Here is a 26,007-nt window from a genome sequence, read left to right on the forward strand (position 1 = left end):
TGGGCAGTGTGTGTGTGTAATACGCATGGTGCAAAGAAATCACTTGCAGGAATTTAAATGAACCCTTGACCTCTCCTCAAAAAATGAACTTTTCAAAGAGAACTAAAGAGACACAGAGATTCACTTCTGGCACAAGTTTCCAAGTCTGTGTTCACGTTTGATCCAGGCTGCAAAGAACACACACACAGCAGGAAACGTGCTCTGATGCCAGACTTACATTAGATCCGCACATAATCCGATTCTTTCTATATGACTAAAAAAGGAAAGTGATCACTTTGATGGGAAAAGTGCATAAGCGTCACACACGTATGTAAGGAAAACCCTGGAAATTGATCATTTTTCCTTTAAGTTGCACCATGAATAAATGATTACACAGACACATGCAGTCAGGTCGTGTTAGCTGAACCGGGATCACGCTGTGCAGTTTCCCCACAGCACACTGAGCTCACTCGACTGAATCTGAACCTTCAGATTCATCTTTAATATTGCATAAAACTCAGCTGAAATTTTAACTCTCATGTGAGAAATATACCTGTGACCTGGCCAGACTAAAAATAATGTGCATCTATGTTTTCTGTAATAACAGGATAGAAAAACTCTGCAGCCCTGTAGAGGACCTTTAGTGATGGAACGGAGTTTGAAATGTGATCCGAACGCGCACAGAGAGACTACCACTTCCTCCTCCTAACTCCCAGCTGTCATTTGTCCAAAACCACTCTTGCCCTGGAGGGCTTTTTGACAGATGTAGACTGTGAGAGAAAACAAGGGCAGAAGAGGACGTAATCCAGAGTGGTTGAGAGCGAGGAGGAGGTGTGCGAGTCTCTGGCTGCGATGCAGTGACGACAGCACGAGACTGGGATTATAAACCCTGGATTACACACGCAGGCACATAAAAACACAAATCCACCATTGGATTTGGCCCAGGTTCTGTTTTCAGTCACTTTACCCTGAAACATCCCGCGTGAACAGGCTCTACATATCCCTATTTCATGTCGCTGTCATGCCATACATGACGGCTTCTCTCCAGATTACACAGCACAAGACGGAGCCAAATGGGTCACTTTAAATTAAGGGGCAGAGACACTGATTAATGACGATAATCGAAAAAACAATCTGTATTTGGGTCTTCGATCGTCAACAGCCACGAGGACTAGCCTTGTATGAGGTGTCAGAATGAAATCATGTTTTTTTTTCTGTGTTCAAGCAATAGCATCAATGTTGGAATAATAACAAGCATTCATCTCCACACAAACAAAACTCAATGCGAAGATAAGAGGGAAGAAGTGTGATAACATAGTGTGGGAAGAAATAGGTGGCACTATAACTATCATCATCTAGCCATAATAAAAACTGGTCACTGACTTGGAACAACATCGCAAACGCCTGGCAAGGGAAGAGTTTGACACAAACATGCACATTTATAGCAGGTAATGTAGATTTTTGCTTCCAGATCGGTCATTTCAGAACAGTCCGCTCCGTACTTGTGTACCATCACAATGACAAGTCTGGTTTAATAGACTTCTTTAACTCACTTCGGCCCGCGATTCCCTCCACAATAGCTCATCTTTCGTCTCATTTGTTTAACAGGGTGTCACCTCTGGCACCAATTTGCATTTCAGGAACACCGGCTTTCATACAAACTGCTGATCCGCAAAACCATTAAAACTACACACAGTCACGACGCACAAGTGAACATGGACACACATGTACGCTTCTTCCTCCCGTGTGGCTCATAGTGTCAATTTATAGAGGTGAGTCACCCTCAAGTGGAGGCGTTTAATCCTGACAGCGGTGTCACACAACCTCAATTATCTACTGCGGCTGCCGTGATCATTCCCCGACTCAAATCGAAAGGATGGGAAAGAAATTTGCTGTGTTTCATATGCAAACACGGCTGCAGCCATTGGTACGTATTTGAATAATAGGTTTTAACTTTTGTTTCATCTTCAGGTGATGCCACATCGGCAGAACTTTTAGCTTTAAATTTACAGTAAATGTAACAATAGTCAAGCACCGTTTAAGGTGATGCTCAAAGTAACAGCTGTGTATTAAGGTTATAGACACTAAGTACTTGCTGAGCGATTTAAATATACCACTAATGCTGTGTCAGTAGCAGATATGATATCTCAGTCCTCCTTTGGACATGACATGCAAGTCAATCAAAAGATTTATTTCTGTCTGTAGTTAAACTTTTGTTTTTGGGCTTTTGTCCCAAACCTAAAGTAAGCTACTGGGATCACATGTGGGAGAAAGCATCGTGTAGTTTGACCCAACTAGCCTAAAGATGTAGTCACAACACAAAGGCTTGAAGCAGCTAAAAGGAAACAAAAAAAATGTTAGAAAAAACATGTTCAGTACAACCAAACCTAACTTGGTTAAACTGATTTGGAAAACAAATCCGATTCAAAACTTCTCCCAGTCACATTTATGTAGATGACATGCTGTTCTTTGTGCTTACAAGAAACGCAGAAAGGAGAACTTAACCGAATTCATTTGAGCATGAAATCCAGAATATTTTTTCCTCGCACTCCCTTCTAAAGAAATGTGATTTCATGTGGGTTTTTTCCTGTGTAATTCCTGGAACTTGCTCATTCTACATTACAGCCTGTGACGATGAGCTTTCTGTATGCTGATAATCAGACTCAATTGTCATTTTGTTTTCCTTCATTCTAAAAGCTTGACATCATAGCAGCCCATTTTAGCTTGGAGGGGGGGTGGGTGCTTTGTTTTGTTTCTCCCCCGAGGTTTTTAAAGTGTGTGGTACACCGTCCCATGAGGCCCCCACGAGAGAGATGTGAGGCGTGAGCAGCAATTAACATCAACATTTGTTCTCCTTCTCACAGCAACAACGCCAACACAATGCTTTTTTTTGATCAAGTGTAATCATACTGTTTTGAGTATATCATCATCTCCATTATGAAAAAATGTCTATAAATCACAGAGAACTTGAAAATCACGAGGAAAGAAGATGCTTCTAATTTCTGAGAATCATCTGATTTTTAGATGTTGTTCAGTCTTAAAGAAATCCAGCGATAGCAAGCAGCACATTCATGGGTACATGGGTTTAATAATAGCTACTAAAAGCGTACATTTAATGCTGCCAGTTAATCAAAATTTAAACAAATACAGGCTAAAATAATTCTATGTATGTACCACCCATTCATTTAGTGCACATACTTAATTTCTTTGGGATTCTGTATCCTTGGTCCTGTCCTTGTTGAGCACTTTGTTACTGATGTCAGGAGGCTCCCATCGTGTTTACTTGTGCACATATGTGTTAAGTGTCCCGCTTGTATAGAAGCGTGTGCAATCCGCGTCTGTCCTGGAGCATGATCGTGGCCTAAATAACGGACACCATGGCACAATAACACACATTAACAGTTCATATTGTCCTAAATCCATATTATGAGACCTGTTTTTCTCAAAATTAGAGCAAAGTTATTCCCAAACACATATTAAGCCACATACAATGTCAGCCAAATTTTACAGTGCAAGAATTGATATTTAAGTTACGGTATTCTTTATAACTGTGTCAAATTTATCCACTAGAGTTGCTATTTTTGACTATAAACTGTAATTTAGTAGATTAAAAGCCGACAGAAATTCTTACATTTTTTTTGTTCAGCACTTAGCAGACATGGAGCAAAAACATGTGCTTCAGTATTAACAAAAAATAGGACATTTCAATTAAATTCAACCTAATCCTTCAGGGGGGAAAGAGCTATTTCACGTAGTAAATTCCAATTATTCAATATGCATTTCTGCTGTTGTTTCTAAGTGATGAAATGATCTGACTGACTCTGATGAATATTAGTGTTTGATGCCCCAAATCTGTGTTCAGGCTTCCAGTTTTCGTTATGTTTTCATGTGCTACCACAGTAGATATGCCAATGGAATCCCTGAATCTCACTGGAAGCCCAGTGTGAGCCTGCTGTTTCTCTGCCCGGTTCAGCAACACTGAGCAAAGTGACCATCTGTTTGGGGAGATTTCCACTGGTCTCTAAGCACAGTCCAGCCACAATATTTATTAGACTGAAAGAAAGGAGAAAGCTGCTCAGGAGCCAACGCTCGACAAAAACTGGAAGCAAGCTTCTGTGAGTACAGCCAAAAGAAAAGGAGAAATAAGGTAGGATGAAAGTGGGATGAGGTTGTCTTAAATTATAACACTTTCAGTATGACAGTAAAGGAAGACAAATGTGGTGTGTAAATAAGAGCTTTCGGAGACGGCATTCGCTGCAAACGTGGCGGAAATAACCCTGACAAGTCAACTCCTCTACAACTGTCATATATAGACTGACTCATTCAACGTTTACAGAGCTTCTCATCGGGTCACGCACAAAAACGTGTTCAAAACTGCGAAATCCGCGATAAGAACTGTTGACTTTAGGTGTTATCTGCCTCAAATTGGCAGAACACTCGGTAGAACATAAATGTTTCAACAGATCCTTCAGGTTGTTCCTGTTCCCACAGCAACACGCTCACCTCACAAGTACATACAGCATTTCATTGTATACTGTGATGTTAAAAAAAAAAAAGCTATTTCATTGTAATGCTTATCAAATACACACTTCCTTCAGTAGGTGGTTAATTCTATAGAAGTCTACAAGTCTGAAGTTGAAATTCTTTCCTCAGAAGACTTGCAAAGCAACACTGACTAACAGTGGAACTGTGTCAGACTGAGACCAGTTGGTATTATTTCCTACATTAACATTTTTTAAAAGGTAGTCCTTCATCATTTGTAAACAAAGATGGTAGGAACTGAGTGGGACATTTTACAGTTGGAAAACAAACTTTGGAAGACAAGCAAAGACGTCCATACATGGGTGTCAAACCTATAGTACCTTAGAAAAAAGTGTCAAACACTACAAGTTGATCAGATTCTAACTTATTTAGTTTGGGGGATTCTTTGAACAGATATTTCCTCACACATCCCCATACTCAGGGATAGAAGCTTGAACATCGATGGACCAGGTATATTGAAGTTAAGTATTTTGGTATATTCAATGAAAAGAAAGATGCAGTCTAGATTTTCTCTACTTTTCCGGCTCTGTGAGGCTTCATTCATTTATCAGAGGGAGAAATTTCTAAGGTCAGCATGCTGAACACCAATCTGAATGGATTCCATGCATCGCAATGCCAAATGTAACCATGACACAATATGACAGCAAGAAACATGTAACTGAAGTGTTTATTATGTAGAAAAACTGCATCAGATAGAGACTCAGTAAATGCAAAATCTTAAAAGACTTGGATCTTTTCAGGGGCAAAAAAAACGTGACTGGGGCATCCCCAGCTGTCACACATCGGTTTAGTCAGAATATTGCACACAAGAGACTTCCAAGTATCATTTATGCTGCATGATTCAGATAGTGTGTCATTTATTAATGTAGTTTTCACTTTGTGTCACTTCTGTGTCTTTGAGGGAGCTCAGCCCAGACAAAAAAAGTCATACGAAAGCAAAGAGCATTAGGATTCCTCCTCTGGGGATCATGAATATCTCTTAAAATTTCAAGGCGACCCATCCTGCATTTGTCAAGACATCTAGTCTGCAACAAAGTAGAGGCTGACATCCCTTCAAAGCTCTGCTACTCCCATTGTTAAAGTGGTTAAAACCAAGTTATATAAAACATGTATTGTTTCGGTATCTGCAACAAACCTTAGAGGCCAAGAACATCTGCCAGGCTGGAACTGTCGGGCTTTTCTGGTCCAGACATAGAGTCCTTCATACTGATTTCCTTCTGTACAGCAGAATCAGTGATACTTTACTTCCATTAACTCTCGCCCACACATTTGTCCTTTTTCCTCGTCTGACATCACCGCTTCTGGCTACAAGGCTCAAATGTTCTGCAATTTCATGCGCTCACCTTTCCCTTTCACTCACTCCGCATTTCTTCAACCCTCTTTGTATCCCTTTAACCGTCACCCCTTCGATACATCGCTCCAAAGAAAACCTTGCAAACACAAAGACATCATTAACCTCTGCCCATACGGAGCTTTTTCATTTTTCCATTCCTCGATCCCCTCTCCACCCCATCACTGTGTTGCTATCTCTACTTTACATTCACCTTCCCTCCCTTAAGGCGAAGATTTGTTTGGACTGAAGCATGATATCTGAGTGCTAAGGACGTCTTTGTTCCACAGAAAGCAAAGCAGACAGATTCTGACCCCTCTCTTGTTGGATCACAGACTCTACACCACAAACACCACCCACCTGGCTCTACTTTCCTACATGAGATTAATTATGTTAATCTAATTAATTCATCAACATTGTAAACTTTTTCCATTTTCTTTCAACTATATATAGTGCAAAAGAAAATGATTGTGGACTAGATGAATTTGAGAAACATTCAACCTGAACCCTCAAGAGGACATGAAAAAGAAAATATGGGAAATGGAAGCAGCTTCTGTCCACATTACATTCAAACTCGGGTGTTATTCTGGACTTCAAAGTTTCAATAAAGAACCAAAACTGTGATTTAGTACCATCATGGTAACACCCTGTACCATAGTAGTACGGTCAACACATGGGTGTATCTTGCTTGAGCTAAAAATTGAGGAAAGTGGAAAGAAGGTACCAAAGACCAGTAGATTTAGCTTGCAACAACACAGCCAGGAAAATGCTTCGAACACTTAAAATCAAAAATCCATCTGTCCTTTTTAAACATCTGACGTACTTTGATGTACAATATTACTGGCAATATTGATCAACTCATTTAGAAAGTGCAGGTGCCATCAAACTACAAAGCAACTGGTCAGCTGAGTATGCTATGCAGGAAAAGTCAATTTTATGGCCCTGGCACTTATAGAACCCAGATCGGAAAATTGACTAGTTTATTGGAATTTATCACAGAGAATACTCAATCAATAAAATTGATTTCGCTTTGATTTGGTGGGAAAAATACAGCGATGTCCACTAATCCTGCACTTTGGGACACTGTCAGACCTACTTGTCATTTTTGAATATAATATTTAACCATTTTCTAACAACATTCCTGCTTTGAATTATTTGCAGTGAGTGTTTTTGGCCTTAATACATTTTTATTTTAAGTTGACAAAGGTAGAGGCGGCGTGTGATTTCTCTATTTTGCGCAGGAGAGTCAAATGATGTGTCAAATACCCAATTATGGGCAAAAAAAAAAAAACAAGATCCTGTGATGAAGAAGACCTGAGTTAACAAAGATGGTTGACAGGCATCATCATGACACCCATGGTTGGGATTTTAGGTTTTGTTAAGCCAGCTAATACAAAGAAAGCCTGTCTATGTTGAACTTGCTTCGTATTGTACCCTCTCAGGTTTATCATCATCGTCATCTGGGCATGAGGACAAATTTAGAACATAGAGGCTGTGTTAAATGTAGAGTTTCATCGATAAAAAAATAAGAGTTCACAAGATGCTAATGAAAAGAAGCCATCAAGATGTATTGTGGGAAATGTGAGAATCTGCTATTCGAGTGATCAGTGCAAATATGTAAGAAAAAAAGTCATTTAGTCTACCTAATTGTTTCGCACAGTAAGGGCCAAAATAAGGGCAACTCATAATTGCATTTTTAATTAGTGTGCTGGTTACTCACAAAATATACTGATTTATCATTTGATGTATTAAATGATAGACGATACTTTGAAATCCAACTTTTTGGAATTCAAAATTTTGATTTTTTTATGTTTAATCCATCTCTAAAGCCATTATATTTACTATCATACAAAAACAAAAACAAAAAAAAAACGCCCCAATTGTCACAATTAATTTAATTAACTAATCAAATTATAGATGATTGGGTACAGCTTCAAAAGCAGCTGGATTGTTCCATTAAGTAACAAAGATAATGAAGAAATTGACTTGATACTGTTGCTTTATCTCCTAAAAAGATCTTTAATGAACGATTTATTAAAGCTAATTTGGGCCTGATGCATAATTTACAGTTGCACATATAAAAGCCTCAGTCACTGAATAAGAAATTGATAAAAAAATTCAGACATGAGTGCAAACAAACTGAGTGATCTCCTCCTCGTGCTGACATCAGTGGATATAAACAGCTGAGGAGTGCCTACATTGTGACAGTGTTGATGAGGTTTCGGTTCCACTTTTTTTCTGAGATGACAAATCCAATCTGTCTGCCCCGATGTGCCGCCTTAGTCTCCTAATGAGCCAGAAAAAAGAAAAAGCTTGTGCTGTGGCTACCCTTAAAAACATGACTCGATCAGCTCCAATGAGTGACGCAATCCCTGATTTCATCCACTGAGCATGAGAGAGAGAGAAAACATATTGGAGGGAAGGAAGGCGTGGAAAAGGAGAGACAAAACAACGTTTTTGCCAAGAGTTTCCCTGGAGGGATCAACGCCTTTCACATGGTTCTGGCAGCTTTTCACCTCTGCTGTCGGTGCACAATATGTGTGGGTTGTCCGAGCATCAGGGTAAGACATAATTTCTTACATGGTCCAGCTAGTGTCCCCCTGAGACATGAGGCAACTTCAACAAACTCCATTAGTGGTGTAGTAACCAATAATTACTACAAGAGAAACCCCAAGGCGGCATTTTAACAGGATCGGGTCATCATTAGGGGGAAAAAAAAGCTCTGTGGACATCATTAACTGACTGCTGTCTCAACATGCTTCACATTGCTCACAATGACTTGCTCCTCCCAAGTTGCTTTGTTATTGTAGTGCCGAGTTTTAACACATTTCAGTGGCTCTTATATTTTTGTTACATCACGATGTTAAGGTGCTAACATTATGGTGTTAATTTTTTCCTCCTCTGTGACCTGGCATTCCATTATTCTTTAAACAGCTCAGAAAGCAAGAATAAAGAGAGGGGGTTGACAGGCAAAAAGGTCCTTGGCTGGAAGCCACACTGTTGGCAGAAAACCATTCAAACACATTGGTAAAAGAGACCAATGCAGTGGTTGAAATGTTTCTTTCATCACAATGAAAACTGAATAAATACTAAGTTGCACACCAAATGCATCGCTGACAATAATCCACACTAAATGCACCTCTTCTATTGAAATCATGTTGGCTAAAAACAAATACAGTATCCAATTTCACTGGCAGGTCGTGAAGAGGTTTTAAACACTTTTGTACTACAACCAGGTCTATGCATACATGGACACATTCTGCAAATGCCTAGAAAAGATGGCAGTGACCTCTTGACTGCTTTTTAATACTGTGTTTGGCATTATGGAGAGGAGAAAACAGCGTGGGCGTGTGGGGAACCGCTCATCGAGAACAGAGCCAAGGATGCTTGTACAGTACAACATCAAAAAAATAGAAAAATAAAAAATAAAAGTCCAGTTCACTTTTATCACAAATTTGCTGTAGGGACAATTCATATGATCTCAAATCGTGGGCAAATGTCCACATTGGCCTTCATGGACGTGGGATAATAATGAAGCTTTCTTCAGGAAGACCCACATGGACATCACAATCATGACCTGGCTTTAAGTTGTCACTGCCAGCTTTCTCAGTGTGAGCTGGTGAGCAGCTACAGTTTAACATTACAGTCCACATCAAGTGAAAAAGCATGAAAAGTCCTTGAATAAAACAACTTCATAGTTATTCTTCAAGAGTTGCTAACATAACATAAAGCACAACCTCAATCTGATGTGTTTTTGGAGTAACTACCAGGCATTAGTGTAACTAGCTAGAAATCTACTTTGCAGGAATAAAATCTGAACTACATCCTTCCCAAATATATTACACTTAACTTAAGCCACACCACTGCCTCAACTCAGTGATACTGAAGTTACAACCCGTCTCCACAAGATCACCGTCCTATACAACTAAACTGAATGCTCAGTTAGGCTTTAAGGAGCACATAAATTAGTTTCATAAGAAATATTACATCACTGTTACCATCACAGAAAGGCATCCAGAGATCGGACTTTCACCTAAAAGACCAGGGTTCACTTCCCCTTACGGACACGAGATCATCGGTTTCAGACTTTGTGTCATCAGTTTTGTTTTGTGTTGCTGTTTACTTTCGATTTCACTCGCTGTCTGGTTTCCGTTTCGGCACCAGAACGACGAGGTTAGGTTTAAGACAATATCACGTTCCATGACACTGTTGGTTGAAGCTAGTCCGTTTTTTTTGGTTAAAATACGACCCTGTGACAACATGTCTGACGTTTCTCCTCCATTATCTGTGTTACCAGGATGACAAGATTGTAAGATATATTGATCAGAAATATATTTGTGAATGTAAACTGTCCCTCAAAACATAATTAAGAATGCAGTTTAGTTGCATAAGAACATAACTTTGTGGCGACTGAGTTGGAAGTGATGGAGGTGCAGGTTTTTCCCTCAAAGCAGATCTGAATGTAAATCTACAAAGGTGGTTTTGGAGGTCTTTGATATTTTTGGGGGGGCTTTCCACAACTGGGATTTACTGCAATTTGCACCATGTATTCGGTGCACGTATATTTTCTTCTCCATGTTCATTTCTTTCAGGTCTGTGAAACTGATGAGGACTGACATCAGGGGAAAAAAAACAACTTATTTTATTTCAAGGGCAAATCCTGCAGCAGAAGGAAACTCCTATTGTCTACGCAGCACATTGCAGAGCAAAACAGCATTACATGAATACATTATACAGAAACAGAGACAATGTTTTGAAGGTGCATGGAAAGAATCCTGGGACTACATCTCCCACAGGTCATTGACAGATTTAAGCTCCACTCGCATCTCCTCAGAAAACAAATAAATTAAGGATCCAAAGTTCAGGGATCAGTGCCATTAAGAGATAATTGACCACGCTTTTCTCATTCACAGGAAGCGGAGAGAGGAGTGATAAGAAAATGACAGGCAATGAGGAAAAGGATTGCTTTTCCAAAAGCCACAAAGCTTCAGCGGGACAGAGAGGGACTGACCTTGTCCTCTCACAGAGCCAACAGAGTGGTTTATTAAGGCTGAGGAGAGCACCGCTGGAAGACGCCATCTCTAGATTGGAGTACCTCGTCTGTCTGACAGACAAAGAAGCCCTAATTAAAGCAGGCAGCCCGTCCCTCAAGTGGCTGGCCTACTTGGCTAAATGAGGATTTAGAATAAAACCCAAAGGGAATACTCCAGTTTATCCGCATGTTTCAAAGAGATAGGGAGAGACAGCACCTGAGAGGATGACACCATGTTGAGAGGGTCCTCAAGCTTCACTACTGAAGCTATCACAGATGATACAAAAAGGAAAAAAAAAGTGAAAGCATTCATTTACTCGCCGGACTTAGCCTTCCAAACCTGAAAGGACCAATTCGCTATTTTCCACCATGACTTCAAACAAGGCAGTGCCGACTCGCATCCCTGCCTCTTCACACTTAGTTGCAAAATGCCTCAGTGCTTGCTGGAGGTCATGGTGTAATGACGCCGGCAGAGTCACATCATCTGTAAATAGCAAAAAAATCCAATCCTGAGGCCACAAAACCAGACACTCTCCACATCTCTGCTGCATCTTCAGAAGAAGTGAACGGGTGAAAAAAAAAACACCTGGTACATTCGCTTTCCTGCAGAAAATACAGATACTGGACAAGATTGTTGCAGAGACACATGCAGGACTGTATAAGACAGTAAAGTTATACCTACGTTAAAATCAAACCTTTCCCAATCTAGTTTCCTTCACAGGTAGGTGATGTCACCCGTAGCAACAGGGTGAGACACATCCAGGAGGAACTGTAATTAAAGCCATCACTGTCTCACATCAAAAGGATCGAGCTCAGGGGGTTCAGGCATCCTGCCTTGTGAATCCCTTCCTCTGAAGGTATTCCAGGACGTCCAACTGAGATTTGTTATGGGCTGTCTCAAAACATGTTGAAGGGACTGCATAATCCATCTGGTGTGGGAAATCCTTGGGATTCCCAAAGAAGATCTGGAGGACTTGGCTAAGGTACGGGTTATGTGGGTTACCTTGCTTGGCCTCTTGCCACTGCTATCAAATTTCCAATGAGCAGCAGAAAACAGAAGTGGAGACACGGTATACTTAGTGCTTTGAAGGGTAATGCCATTGGTTTAAGTGTCCAAGGTAGATCACTGCAACTTCCTGAGATAAGAGTTTAAGAGGTCGACCCCGCCTCAAAAGCAATCTTCAGTATTCACTAAACTCCTCACCTGGGTAATGAGGGTACAACACAAAACAACACTTTTTTCATACGTTTTACCCTCAAAGTCTTTCTCTAGCTTTGCCAATTTAATGGTTTTTGCAGGTGGGCCATGTATGCAAGATGACAGAGTTGTAAAAGGCGAACATGGCCCAGAAATCTGCAAAGGAGTAAACAAAAACAAAAAAAGTACAAATCAGCATCAGGCAGTCTGGCCTTTAAAAAAGTACAATTTAGTCATATTGATCAGTAATTCCTCACCCTGCCTTAAAGAGCTTCATACGAAGTTTAGATTTAGAATCCTGGTTTTGGTCAAAAGTAAGTAAAATGTCCACCTTTTCGCCTTCAAACCCCAAATATATCCAACTGTAATGATACAATAATGGGAAAAAAATGCATATTTTCAGGCATTTTTTCTTGATAAATAACAATAAACCAAAAAATGATCAAAGTTGTTGACTCCTCAGTTCAGCACTATACAGAATATTTGAACATCAACTGCAAACCTGTTTACCTTTTATTTAATGAATGAAACATCATTATCAGTGTTCTAACATCTACTTGTTCTGAAGAGAAAGAAAGCGAGAAAAGCCTTTTCTTTCTTCTCCAGGTTGATTTATAAACAAAGGATTGACTTCAGAGAGACTGATCCGTGGAAATCCATCCGGTGTTATTATTCCACAGGAGAAGAGACAATGCAGCTTATCAGTATTGATGAGGTGCCTCCTGTGGGCTTTGATTGAGTGGCTGATAGCAGATAAACCAGCTTAGAACGCACCAATATATTTCATCAAGCAGACAATACCCTCCATCTGCTGCTGGCCAGCTGAGCATTACAACAAGATTTAAAGAATTGTATCGCACTGCATTTTCACGAATATAATGAGAAACATACTGCTGTATTATTAAACAGTTAAAGAATAAGACAACGTTCCCTGATAGATGCCATTCTTCTGCTTGTGTTTATCTTATCATACATATTTCATGGTGTTGATCTTCCCTGATTTGTTGTCCTCCATTCCTTTATTCTCCTCTCGTCATTCTTTTACTTATTCATCTCCAGCTCGAACAGTCAGAGCTGAAGAGGAAATAACATTAATTACTATTGGCTTGGAAGGATAAGTCTTGCCAGTTGATTGATGGGGAAATTAGGCAGGCAGAGATGAAAATACCTTTTGCCACGGACTGGGGAGTCCTCCACTCCCGCTGACAGTTGCTCTATTACATGGCAGCCTGATTTCTGTTTTTCATGCTCCCTCGCGTAGGTCTAATGAGATATTTTTAGCTCGCTGTGAGCAGCTGTGCATCAGTTACAAGAAGAGGGAGTCTGGGGTGAATTATTACAAATATGCAAACATATGTACACATATCTTCTGTCAATGCGTAGCGAGTGCAAGAGCTCCAGAGCGGTTTGTCTCAGCTGAGTTGATCACTGGGGGGTTAAACACACTGAGGTTTTATGGTCATGTAAAAAAAAAATCAATTCAGACTTACAGCGTCTCAGTGAGAAGGGAAAAAGGAAAGGATGAAAACAAAACTCTGTCGGTGTTCCCATGTGAAACACTGTCAGAGCAGACAGAGGAACACGAGGTTTTTAGTGTCTGAATTTTTAGCATGGGTGGAATCACACCCCAAACATAACTGTCGACATCTTTCCACTTAGCTACACAAACAGTTATGTCATCGACGAGGGAAAACAGTGAGGCTGAGTTTCAGATTTTTCTTTGCTAGAGATACCAAATCAATTTTGTGGTAACTCGCTTGAAGGAATACAACCTGCTTTTCAAAGTTTGTTTTTTTTTATGTAGCAGAGATGCTAAAATGGTCAAGTTTAAAATCTGCACATGTACATAAACGTATTTTTAGCTCCCTTATGGTTAAAAGTACACGTTTTGCTTGATGAGTTGTTCTTTGTATTTTGGTATTAAACATTAAAACAACAAAACAAATGAACAAGCCACTCCAAATTTAGAAACCTCTCAGATATGACTACTATATTATTTAATTGTCATGTAAAGAAGTGCTTACATAATACAGATATTTTTTTGGAGCTGACACAAACAGATGTTTCTAACTGCTCAGATGGAAAATGTTAAAGTCTTTGTAACCCTCTGAACTCCAAATGAACTGGCAACTAACAATAATCATCACCAAAACTACACCATTTATCAAACAGAAGGAACTGTTGGATTTCAAACTTTGTGACGATCACTGAATTAATCATACATGAAATCATTTGTATCATCAAGATCAACTATTTGCAGTAACCAGATTGTCTAATAAATAAATAAATAAATTAAACAAAACTTTTGCACACCTTCACACAACAGAGAGGCCATTGGTGACTCAGCATCCACAAGACAAACATTCAGGGACTATTCGGTTGAACTGCAGGCTTTGTTTATACAGATCAGATAGTTACATGTGGAGGGATTATAAGATTGAAAGTGTAAGTAGTTAAATATCTATAGTATTTAGGGCCACCTTTTTTTTTTTTTCTAATACTCATATGGGAAATGCTAGGGGGGAGACTGGAAAATGTTTGTACATGTAGCTTACCAACGATCAAGAAAGCGACTCTCTAATTTACTGCTCAAAGCAAGTTCTCATTTTCTAACTTTGACTGTTTACATGGAGCGTTGATGTTTATATCAAGTTGTTGGATGCAGCGGTGTATGCAGTAACTTACAAACAGGCCAAAGACATTCAATTTACAATTACACAAAACAAACAAAGTCTGAAAACCCCCACATTGGACAGAAAATGCTGACTTTAGTTTAGTGATTAAGCTAGCAAACATCCATGTATCCCGACTGGATGGTCTACATTCTCTTTCGTGGGATTTCTCACTGAATGAGTAATGTTAAATATGAAATGCAGCCAGCTTATAGTCTTTGACAAAAGCAATTAGGGTTGGTGGGCACACTTAGTGAATGACAGACTGACGATTTAAGTGGTGACGGAGATACAAGGACGTTCTCCTGAGTCATCACTTATGCTTGTGTCACAGGGTCTGTATGAACAGCTCATCCCAGTCATAGGCCATATGGGTCAGCCGAGACCTGAGGGATGAGCTGTGGATACAATGACGAGACACACTCAAATACCATTTAGACTGTACACGCAGCACATGCCTCTTCTTTGTGTTACATCTCCTTTTTCCCCCCTCTTATAACACACACACACAAACATGCACACGCACAATATATCTCTCTTGATCCACCTCTTTCATGTTTGGTCTTAGCAGGGTACTGTGTAAATGGCGTGTTGAGCCCCTGACATTAGCTGCTAAGCCAACCGCTGGCACGGCACACACACCTCCGACGGAGCACTTTATTTAGGCACTCTTAATGTGTGTGTGAGGCAGTGGACAGTGGGGGTGTGGCAGTAGGGATTTAGGTACCGCTGACCCAGTCTCGATATAAACCGCAGGGTTGAGGGGTCGGGTCGCCACCTCTGTTTCCAGGCTTACAGTGGACATAAAAAGCAGTCGGCTGCGTCATGTTGAGCTACAGTGTGTTTGTGTGAGTGAGGAACAACTTACAGGGCTCGCTGCTTTTAGAAGCTACACCAAAAAAGGCTCGTTTAACATTCAGCAAATGAGGTTATTGCTCATTATTTAGCTAAATGATCTGAGAGATACATGGAACAATGATAGCATCACGCACAAATAACAGTGCAACGATGGTAATATATTTGAACGCCTATATTACCCCCACAGACTATATTTAGCTCTCCATCTCTTTTGTTTCCATGGGAATGAAGAGTTCACCGTGAGCGGCTGGGGCCTCGGGTATTTTCCAGAAGCGAATACGACAGAATGGCTGACTCCTGAACCAGAGCTCGCTTTTCCACAGCCTGGTGGGTTTGTCAAGTGATCATTTCCACTCCGCCGAGTCCAAGCATCACTAGGTCTGTGTTTAACCACTGCCCTAGTTTTCTCTTCATACAAGCCTGTGCTGTCAGTGAAGACAGCCTTTCAGTTCAGTACATCTGGATAATGTTGCAGTTACATGTACTGAATTGCCCAAGTATAAGGACTTTTATTTTGAAAAGAGGGGCTCTGTTTAAGTAACACACATACAGACACGTTTTGCAAATTGGTACTGGTGCTCAACCTTACTCTATAGTGAATTTCAGAGAGGGCAGATAAAATGGACAGAATTAGCTGAAAAGGGGAGAACATCTGGCCAGCTGCTTAATAGCACACACAAAAAGGACAGCGAAGAGCACAATAAAAAGAAGTGCTGCCATATTTAACAAAAAGCTAATGGGAAAAACAAATAATCATAGCAACGCCAACATGTCTGTGCTCTTCATAACAAGAAAGCTGTCAAAGAAAAGCTATATTTGCTTGCCGGAAGCATACCAACAAATATAAATATAACCACTTGACTAGTGCTAATACAGGGCTGCAAGATGGCTCGGTGGTTAGCATCGTTGCCTCACAGCCATAAGGTCGCCGGTTCACATCCTGCTGAGGACACCCGGGATCCTTTTGTTTGGAGTTTGCATGTTCTCTCTCCAGGTTCTCCGGCTTCCTCCCACACAGTCCAAAAACATGTTGAGGTTAATTGGTGATTCTAAATTGTCCGTAGCTGTGAATGTGAGTGTGCTTGGTTGTCTGTCTCTAAGTGTAGCCCTGTGATAGACTGGTGACCTGTCCAGGGTGTCCCCTGCCTTCACCCTGAGTCAGCTGGGATAGACTCCAGCCCCCCTATGACCCTAGTGAGGATTAAGTAGTGTATAGATAATGGATGAATGCTTGGATGGTGCCAATACAATACTTAAAACACCTCAGTGTATTTTTTAAAACTTGTCCAGACAGAAACTTCCACACAGGAATTTTGCTTTAAAAAACTAAAAAAAAAATCAGTGACAAGTTATGGTCTGCAATATAAGAAAAACTCTGCTTGAGTCTAAAACCGCTACCTATACCCTGTCTTCAAGGCCAAGCTGCTAAATGTGACAACCCATCTGACAGTGTTGCTTCATTTCATTTATCACTGTTCATTCTCTCAACAATCTAAATTAATAAAACAGTAATAGCGTCCTGTGAGGTCCTAAAACTATAAACTGTTGGCTGTTTGTACAACCATCTTTAAACATAATGCATCTGAAGTGGTACTTTTTACACTTGTTTACCCACAACACAACACTTTGCCAATGCCAGTATTTCATCTGAAAGCTTTTCAGGGCTGAAACTGATGATATCAATGTGTTGAAACATATACACCAACCACAATTTCAAATATCTGCAAAGCCAGTCCATATACATTTTATAACAGCATCATGAACGCAGCCCTGTCTCAAAGAAGCTGCAAAGATACAAAATGACAGTTAACAACAACTATTAAATAATTGCTCATTTTACTGCTGTGGCTGACGTGTTTTACAACGAGGATCCAGCTGGCCCACTTCCTGATTCCTCTGTGTGGATGGGATGACCTTGTACTGCGCTTCATCTATAATATATTCTGACAAGATGCTGCAAGTGACGGCACATTTAAATTTTCACAGGAAATTCTGTAGAAAGACAAATGTTTGATAGAAATATGCAACAAGCAATGCTGACGTATTCAAATGTGGAAAATACTGAAATTCAGACATATAACTAATGTATTCACACAGTCAAGGCTGATGAACAATCGATGCCCACCACACACTTGATTAGGACTGTGTGGCCTTCTGAAAGCACCGACTTCTGAGATACCTTCAGTCAGAAAGCCTTCCTATCAGTACACTTTGAAGTTCAGTTGTAGTACATCGCAGAAACGTCAATACTCCTTTGAAAGGTCCTTCACCAGAAAGTACTTGTGTTGATGTGAAGCCAAGGTTTACAGCCACATAAACCCTCTCCAATGAGATGGAGCTTCCTGTTTAGGATTTCTCATCACGTAGCAGCGGCAGCGGCAGCATTGGCACCGACTCTGGGGTTTCCCCTCATTGAACGTGACCTTCAGTTCAGCCTGCTCGCTTTAATATCTATCAGCGGGTCCAGCAGCACTGCACTGTATCTGCATGTAGTTGCCTGAAGACAGAAAGCGCCGTCAGTGCTGTTCTCACCTCTATTTCTCCTGAACATCGCTGCTGTCATTTAAAACCATTGTAAGCCAGATTGTGGTTTTCGATATTTGAATAATTGTACTATGCATGTATAAATAAACAAATTTAGTTGGTTTTATCAGTCTGTGACTCATCCAGAGCTGTCTCGCAATGACTCAGTTGAAAATCTAAATGGACAAACACCAGGAGTGCCTGCTCGGTGTTTGGAATGGTGTATTAGCCTCAGACTAGAGGCCATTTCATGACAGACAGATCCATGATTTACAATTACGGTATAGTTTTTCTTTCTAACACACATCTGGTTTACACAATCTGGACCTTTGTTTTCCTAGTCGCGATCATCTCCATCACAGAAAAGAACATTGTGATCATCACAATGTAGAAACATCTTCAGCCAATCTGATTTATCAGACCTTAGGCTGATCCAGGCATATTTGAGCTAAACTAAGGCTAAATCACAAACATGAATCTTGCTGTACTTTACTTTTTTAAATCTATTTCAGCTGGTATTTGGTGTCAAAAGCCTGTGACATGCAAGGTTTGTCAAATTCAAATTACACAGACCTGCAATGTTGTTTTAGTAGATCAAAAAACTTGATTGGGTCATCCTTACTATAAAGTAGGGCTGGAAAAAAGTGACATTGTTTCTCTTGAATATATTGCGATATGAACATACAAAGAAATTTTCTCCACATGACTTCATCAGTTCTATTTGGAAAGAATTAGTTGATTTTGTTGGGGAGTGCATCTGAATCAGAAATAGTTTTTTGTGTGGGATCTGGCTTTTTACTCATCACGCAGAGCCTTTTGGTGCAGATTTAAATAGTCAAATAAATAAAAAGTCCTGTTTCATGCAGTGGCAACCACTGAAAGACACTGTCAAGACGACCTGAAATAGGTCTGGGCTAAAACCAAATTAACATTTGGTTTTATGGGGATTATGTGGCAGATACAAGCGGTCACTTCTCAACCTCAGTTGGTCACCTGGCAACCAAGGAAATGACTGTTTCGAACCAAGAAATAGTCCAGCACACAACCCCCATGAAACTGCAATCTATTGTTTCCTAAAAGTATTGCCAAAAGTGGTCTTGACTACAGCCCTGATTCAAAGAAATTGCTGAGCTCTGGAGTCCAACAGGGCAAGAAACACAAGCAGTCAGGAGGCTTAACATGTCAACAGGTTAGCCAGTCGATCTAAACCACTAAACCACACATACTGTATGGATGACAACTGCAGCCAGCTTGTTGTTAACCTGGGTTTTCACTTCCTCAGACATAATCAAATAGTGGCAAATGGTCAAAAATAACAGCCAAATACACAGTTTTCTGTCACATAAGTTAACAAATAAGATACCGTTATACAACACAGACTGATGATGCTTACTGTTGTGTACAGTCAACCCCTGAAGGCCCATCCTGAGCCAGGACAAACCCTGGTGAGGTCAAAGCTGAATCAGATGCAGTTTGGTTTAAAACCTGCCCGGCTGCTTTAAATTTCAACAGCGCAATGTTAATTTTTAAGATAAGAACAATGATCAAAGCTATAAAAATAAGATCCAAGTAATAATAATAAACCAGAATTACCCTTCTGGACTGAGCTCTACTAAATAAACGCAAAAATAACAACGTACAAGTTAGTTTTTTTTCCTGAGTTTCATGAAAAGTTTGCCGTGACCTTGTACGAACACCAGGGATTTACAATCACACAGTCTTATTTTCTCCTTCAGGTGAGCGAGGTTCGGGCTGTGTGAAGGCGTTCAGCCAAGGCTATCTGAGTGTGGAATCAATCATGAACTTCCTTACTATAAACATCTGCCCTCATCTCTTTCAGCTCTCCTCCCTTTATTCGCCCAAAACTCTCCCCTCACCTCTGGAGCTGCAACAATTAGACCAGGGAACCACAAGGGTTTTCATTCAGGCCATTTACATTAAGGATGAATAGAGATTCTGTGTCACTGGATCCATCAACAACAAAAAACGGACATTCTCCTTTTAGTTTCTGTTTCACTGTTTGTCATGTTTCTTTTTAAAAACCCCATCTACCAATCATTTTGCATTTCTTCACGCAGCTGCTAATGCTGTGAGGAAATCCCCCGCTTCCCCTCGTGAGATGCTACATCTGCTGCTGCTGTGCTCGCCATCACCCCGCAAACTGTTCGAGCATATCTCCTTTCGTTTGTGTGTTTGTGCGCTCTCCCGTCAGCCCGTTGGGGTCTTGAGCGTGGATCAATTAGCAGGCAGCGGAAGGCTCGGCCCACGGTGAACAGATAATGATAGAGAGAATAATATTAAAAAAAGGTGAGGAAATAAAATAATGAATAAATGCCTCCGCTTTCTGGACAGACGCTCCACTGCAGAAGGAAGCGCACAAAAAGAAAAAGAAAGGTCATCAGTGAACAGAGTTTTTTGTCAGTTCTGCCAGCGTGATGCCTTCACCGGCTTGTGTTTTAATGTGAAAGACAGCTCTGTGAGTCATATACAGCTCATCAAAAATCAGAGGCTGTGGTTGATATCAGGGAATGAGTCACAAAAGCTGCTGTTCATGTCGGTGCCACTTCGATGACAAAAAAGGAAAGCGATGAAAAGAAAAAAAAAAAGGGGGAATTTAAAAAAAAAAGCTGGAGGAGTAAGCTGTGGTTAGTGTGGCTGCCACAATCTGAACCATGACTCCTTCCCGCTACTACAGATGTGACAAGGAGAAGAAAGAAAAAAAAAACGGCAGAGGCGTGAGAAACTGTACAGTTGAAAAGAATGAGGAAGTTGGTTGGAGGGGTGACATGCTTTAAAACGGAACCATTTTAAGCAAAAAATACTGTTTAACGTGACCTTCTGCCACAGCCATACGTCTCTACTAAGACAGCAGTGTTTTAGGAGCTTAAAGCAACATGGACTCGTCAGTCCTATACTCACCCCTGGCAGACAGTTTCTTGGTATTGATTATTTTTGCAGCGTACTCCTGCCCTGTGGAGATCTTCATGCACCTCCTCACCACAGAGAAAGCACCCCTACGGGACACAAAGAGTTCGGATTAGTCACTGCAGGGTAGGATTTTTAAAATATATAAGGACAAATTCAGATTTAGCTGCGAAAAAGGCACTGAAATGTGAATCACAGACACATTAGGCGTCCTCTCGCCTCTCAGTCCCTGTGTGGCCTCTTTTGATAGACGTTTTAATGAACAGAACATCCCATCGTGAAGCTCCACAGTATATTCTCGACCTTGGACACAGCAGTTGACAAAACAATCTCAACTCAAGGTGCACTCGCTGTACGTGCTATGAGGCTTTGAACAGTGTTACAGCTTCATCAGCGGATGGAGTTTGGATAGTTGCCACGAGGCGGTAGCTCTGGTTCAAATGTCACTTATATTTATCACTCATTTTTAGCCATTTATTGCAGTCCTGGGGCTACTTTAACCAGCCTCCAGTACATTTTTTCTTTGGGCTGGTATGGTTTTAACTACATTTTTTATTTGCTTTAGTCATGTAAAGCACTTCTCGCCTACCAGATGAACAAAACACAATCTTCCTCTTTATGCAAACGAAGAGGAAACTTCAGCTGCTACGATCTTGCAGTTGGGTGGTACTATGAGGCTGCAGAAAGAAATGTGTCAACCACACATTTGTTTTGTCACTCATACATTCTGGCAAAACGTCTCTGAAGGCCCTGCATGCAAACGTACATGTTTTCACTTCAGTTTTTTTAAACCAAATGAAGCCTTAAAGTGAGAGTCCAAGTCAAGAGACAAGACTTCAATCCAGTGCTTATATGAAAAAAAAGAAGAGTACAATGACCAAAACAACACCAAGTATTTAATTATTTTTGGCGAAGGCTGATCAGTTTTTTTGCCTTCAAGTCTCAACTGGATTCTTTGGGTATTTGAATTTCAACTTCTTACAAGTCCTCATTTCTGCAGCTCGAGACAGATTTAAGTTTAGAAAAGTCGTCACGTTTTCAAGACTCAGGTTCATTACGTGTCCACGCAGAAAACCTGTTTTCCAGTCGTCCATCCTGAGCTCATTTTAGAGAACAGAATCACCTCGACTTTAATCACACTAGTTAACTTGCGTCACACAACTATCAAAGTGGTGTGAAGCGCATTTTTATGCTTCAGATCTATTCAGCTACTACATTTTTCACAGATCTCCATCGTGACTGTGTACTGGGCTGCTTCGGGGCACTTTTTTTTTCCTGCATAGAAGAATTTTCATCTCCTCCCCAAAGAGGTTTCAGCTGCACCACAGAAAAATCCCCAACAACAAAATAACAAGAATTCAGAATTAAAAGATTAGTTTTTCTAATGGTCAAAAATGAAGAAAAATGCTGATATTTCTGTCAAATAAGCAAATGCAGACTCACTGCCTTCACTGCACATGGACTGATTATGTTTACTCATGCACAGTCATCCCCCAAAGGCTCATTTCTGAGCCTGAAAACCCCTGAATATCGTGGCTAAAAGCAAACACAGCATACTAACTAATAAAAATTCAACATCTATAAATATATTATTTAACATTAATATTCAGGTAAAACAACATAACTTCTTGTTTGCAACAAGAAAGTAAGGGTCAAAAAAAGTAGAGTACATGCAGGAGAACTTTAAGTATGTCCAGACCCCAACATGTGCATCCTAACCTTAAAACTGTGGCAGTTTATAAAAATCACTTTGCTCTGCAGGTCTTGTTCTAAAGAAAATTGCCAAAAATAAAGAGTTTCTAACCAAGAAGCAGACCAACATGACAAACATTCTGCATATTTTGGCTGAATCGCAGGCTGTGTCTTCACAAAGCAGGTAAAAATGAAGTATGGAAACCAATTACAGAGATTGAGAGGGAAATAAAAACATACTTGAGCAATAAATTACATGCAGCATGGCTCAAAAATGTTATACAGAGGAGAAATTTGTCAAAAAGTTGTTGAAGGATACATTCAACATGGTGAAATATCTTTCTGGATTTGATAAGTACTGGAAGAACTTGGACAAATGTTAAACATAATAATGCAATTTTTTCTTTTTCATTTTCTGGCACTAGGGACTGCAAGGTGGCTCAGTGGGTAGCACCGTTGCCTCGCAGCGAGAAGGTCGCTGGTTCACATCCCGGTGAGGACACTCGGGATCTTTCTGTTTGGAGTTTGCATGTTCTCCCCGTGCAGCGTGGGTTCTCTCCGGGTTCTCCGGCTTCCTCCCACACAGTCCAAAAACATGTTGAGGTTAATTGGTGATTCTAAATTGTCCATAGGTGTGAATGTGAGTGTGCTTGGTTGTCTGTCTCTAAGTGTGGCCCTGTGATAGACTGGTGACCTGTCCAGGGTGTCCCCTGCCTTCACCCAGCTGGGATAGACTCCCCCCCCACGACCCTAGTGAGGATTAGGCAGTGTATAGATAATGGATAGATGGATTATAACTGTGTCATACCACACAGAAGACCTGTGGGAGTTCTCTCTACTTCTAACAATGCTTGTTCTGTTTCCATAGTGGTGCAGGACTTGAAATTGCAGTGAAACATGAGCCCACAGAGAGGAAAAAAGTGGAGTTCAGAGGGTTAATATCGCTGCATATCTCTGTTTGGAACCGTGTGGATAGTGTTGTAATGTGCCTCATGAACATGACTGTTTTATGGTAATAACAGATGTTGGCAGGATTTTTTGCCAACAAAAAAATAATAATGCAAGAAAGTACCTAAGAGGTATTTATTGTTGGGAAAGGTATGTGAACGGACGGAAACAAGTGTAAACATGAAACCATCAGAGGTGCAGATCTGGTGTCGGACTGCTCTGCATACCTTCTGAACAGAATACATTTAATCAGCGTGTCACTTTGATTTGCTCTTTAAAAAAGTGCTTTGATCACTGTTCCTTCAAAGAGCCACACCTTCTTTAAATGGGGAACATTTCAGATCTCACCTTGCCCTCACAAATCCACTTTCTAAAGGCTTTAAACAGGTGCTCATTCTAAAAATATGCAGCTGGAACAGCAGCCTGTTGTCTATTGCAAATTGCGAAATACAGGAATTTAGCTTCAAGGCACATGTTCAATAAACCCAGACTTGCTTGGATCTATTTTTATGAGTAATTACAAAACACAGTCCTGAAGTCAAAGTGGAGCAACAATGCATGCAATGGCTGGTATTTAGGTAAAGTGATCAATAATCTGAGCCGATACTTTCACTCAAAGTACACCCTGTGGTTTTTAAAACAATGTCTGGCAGCCTGCATGAGTTCACCTGAGGCACGGAGAGCCACACCTTCCAACCTCAACACAAGATTAATCTGTCATATCTAAGCGCACATTTTGGCTGATCGCTGGAAATACACGATTCTAGACAAACTGCATGTATTTGTGTAAAGCACAGACAACACTGAGGAATTTCAAACATTTGGCATTTTGCACGACGTGGCGGAAACTTGAGGCCAGATCAGTGACAAACACATTGAGGTTCACACAGAGAGTCTTGCGTAAAGGTGAGCGTCGCAGGTGAGCCAGCTGACCGAATTACATTCAAATTTCTGTATTTTTAAGCTTTTCTCTCACTCTCCTTGATAATAAAGCTGGTTGAAGCATATTTCATGCACACTGACAAACTCTCAAGAGCCGTTTTAATATTCGGCATGCATTCCAATGCACTGGGCGGTGCTCCATTTAAATTTTGAAACTTTTAAAATCAGTTCACCTGCGTTATCAGGGCAGGCGAAATAGACGCAAAGGACGGTTAACGAATAGAGAGAACCAAGTCAAACAGCGCAGACACACAAGAGAGAACAAAAAGTATTCAAACGAATTCAAGAGATAAAGCTAAGGTGACATTTAAATAGTCTTTAGTATATCCGCGCTGTCGATTTTCGCTCACAAGCAAAGTAAAAGTAAAACGGTGGATTTTTTGAATGGGATTTGGTCCTGCCCATACGCGCTCGCGCCACCTATCAAGGTGGGAGCAGGTAGGCGCCCAGGTATCGGTGTATTTAAACAGCGGCAGTAGAAGCAGCGGACAATTGAAGCTTCACCTTCTCTAAGAATTTGTATTTTTTAAAAAGTCAAAACAGAAAGAGAACTTACTTCCCCAGCTCCTCGTACAGCTGGTACTCATCAGTGAACCTGGTGCAGGTGGTAGAAGCCATGGTACAAGGTGAGCAAAGGGACTCGGGAAACTGAAAGCCTCAGCCGCTTCTAATACGCTCCACAAATCCTTTTTCCCTCTCCGTGTCCCAAAAGTGCCACTTGTCGCCTTTCGGAGAGCAAAAAAAAATAATAAATAAAAAAAATAAAAGTAGGGAATGAGTTAGAAGTTGAAGTCCTAAAGCGGTGAAAGCTCGGCGTCGGTACTCCCGGCTCCTGCCTGCAGACCCCGGCTTAGTCCTGGACTTGACAGGGACGTCGCGACCTGCTGTTGTGTTTGTTTCTACACTGACACTTGGATTAGTTGACCGCGGTCAAGACAGAATTAATGTACGGAGTTCCACTTCCGCTAAGGAACCTTCACAATAAAACTACTCAAGCGCTGTTTTGACGATGTAAAAGTAGGCGTATTTAGGATGTTCTTTAGGGAAAATGACTGTTAATTAATGCTAACAATAATTATTATTTAGTGTATTTTTTTTTTTCTTGTACTCTAATAAAAGACAACCGTAAAGCCTATTTGCTTAAAATTACTTGTGTAAGGTTTTAACGTGAACAAAATAAAGGAAAAATGAATGAAATAATTAAGGTTTTCAAAACCCTAAGTAAAAGGGGTTTTAACACCAGAATTGCACAATTTCTTACTTTTAATTTACTTTTAATTTTACTTACTTGCATTTTTACATGCATTTACATTTTGGTTCTGTTTTGTTGTTGTTGCTGTTGTTGTTTTGTTTTGTTTTGTTTTGT

At 40.5% G+C, this 26,007-nt stretch overlaps 1 protein-coding gene across 3 annotated transcripts in view; it reads right to left on the reverse strand.

Annotated features, from left to right (window-relative positions):
- The window catches only part of LOC103371184 (calcium/calmodulin-dependent protein kinase type II delta chain), a 98,539-nt gene extending 73,013 nt beyond the window's left edge, over positions 1–25,526 (reverse strand). For all 3 annotated transcript variants that reach the window (XM_008300422.1, XM_008300421.1, XM_008300423.1), the window contains exons 1-2: positions 25,198–25,526; positions 21,054–21,148 (exon numbers count right to left, since the gene is read on the reverse strand). In XM_008300422.1, the coding sequence (XP_008298644.1) occupies positions 21,054–21,148; positions 25,198–25,259 (157 nt within the window). In that variant the 5' untranslated portion in view covers positions 25,260–25,526. The remainder of the gene's footprint in view (positions 1–21,053; positions 21,149–25,197) is intronic.
- Positions 25,527–26,007: the final 481 nt, after the last annotated feature.

This window comes from Stegastes partitus, unplaced genomic scaffold, assembly GCF_000690725.1.
Source record: "Stegastes partitus isolate 25-593 unplaced genomic scaffold, Stegastes_partitus-1.0.2 Scaffold1538, whole genome shotgun sequence".
In the NCBI taxonomy this organism is placed as follows: Eukaryota; Metazoa; Chordata; class Actinopteri; family Pomacentridae; genus Stegastes; species Stegastes partitus.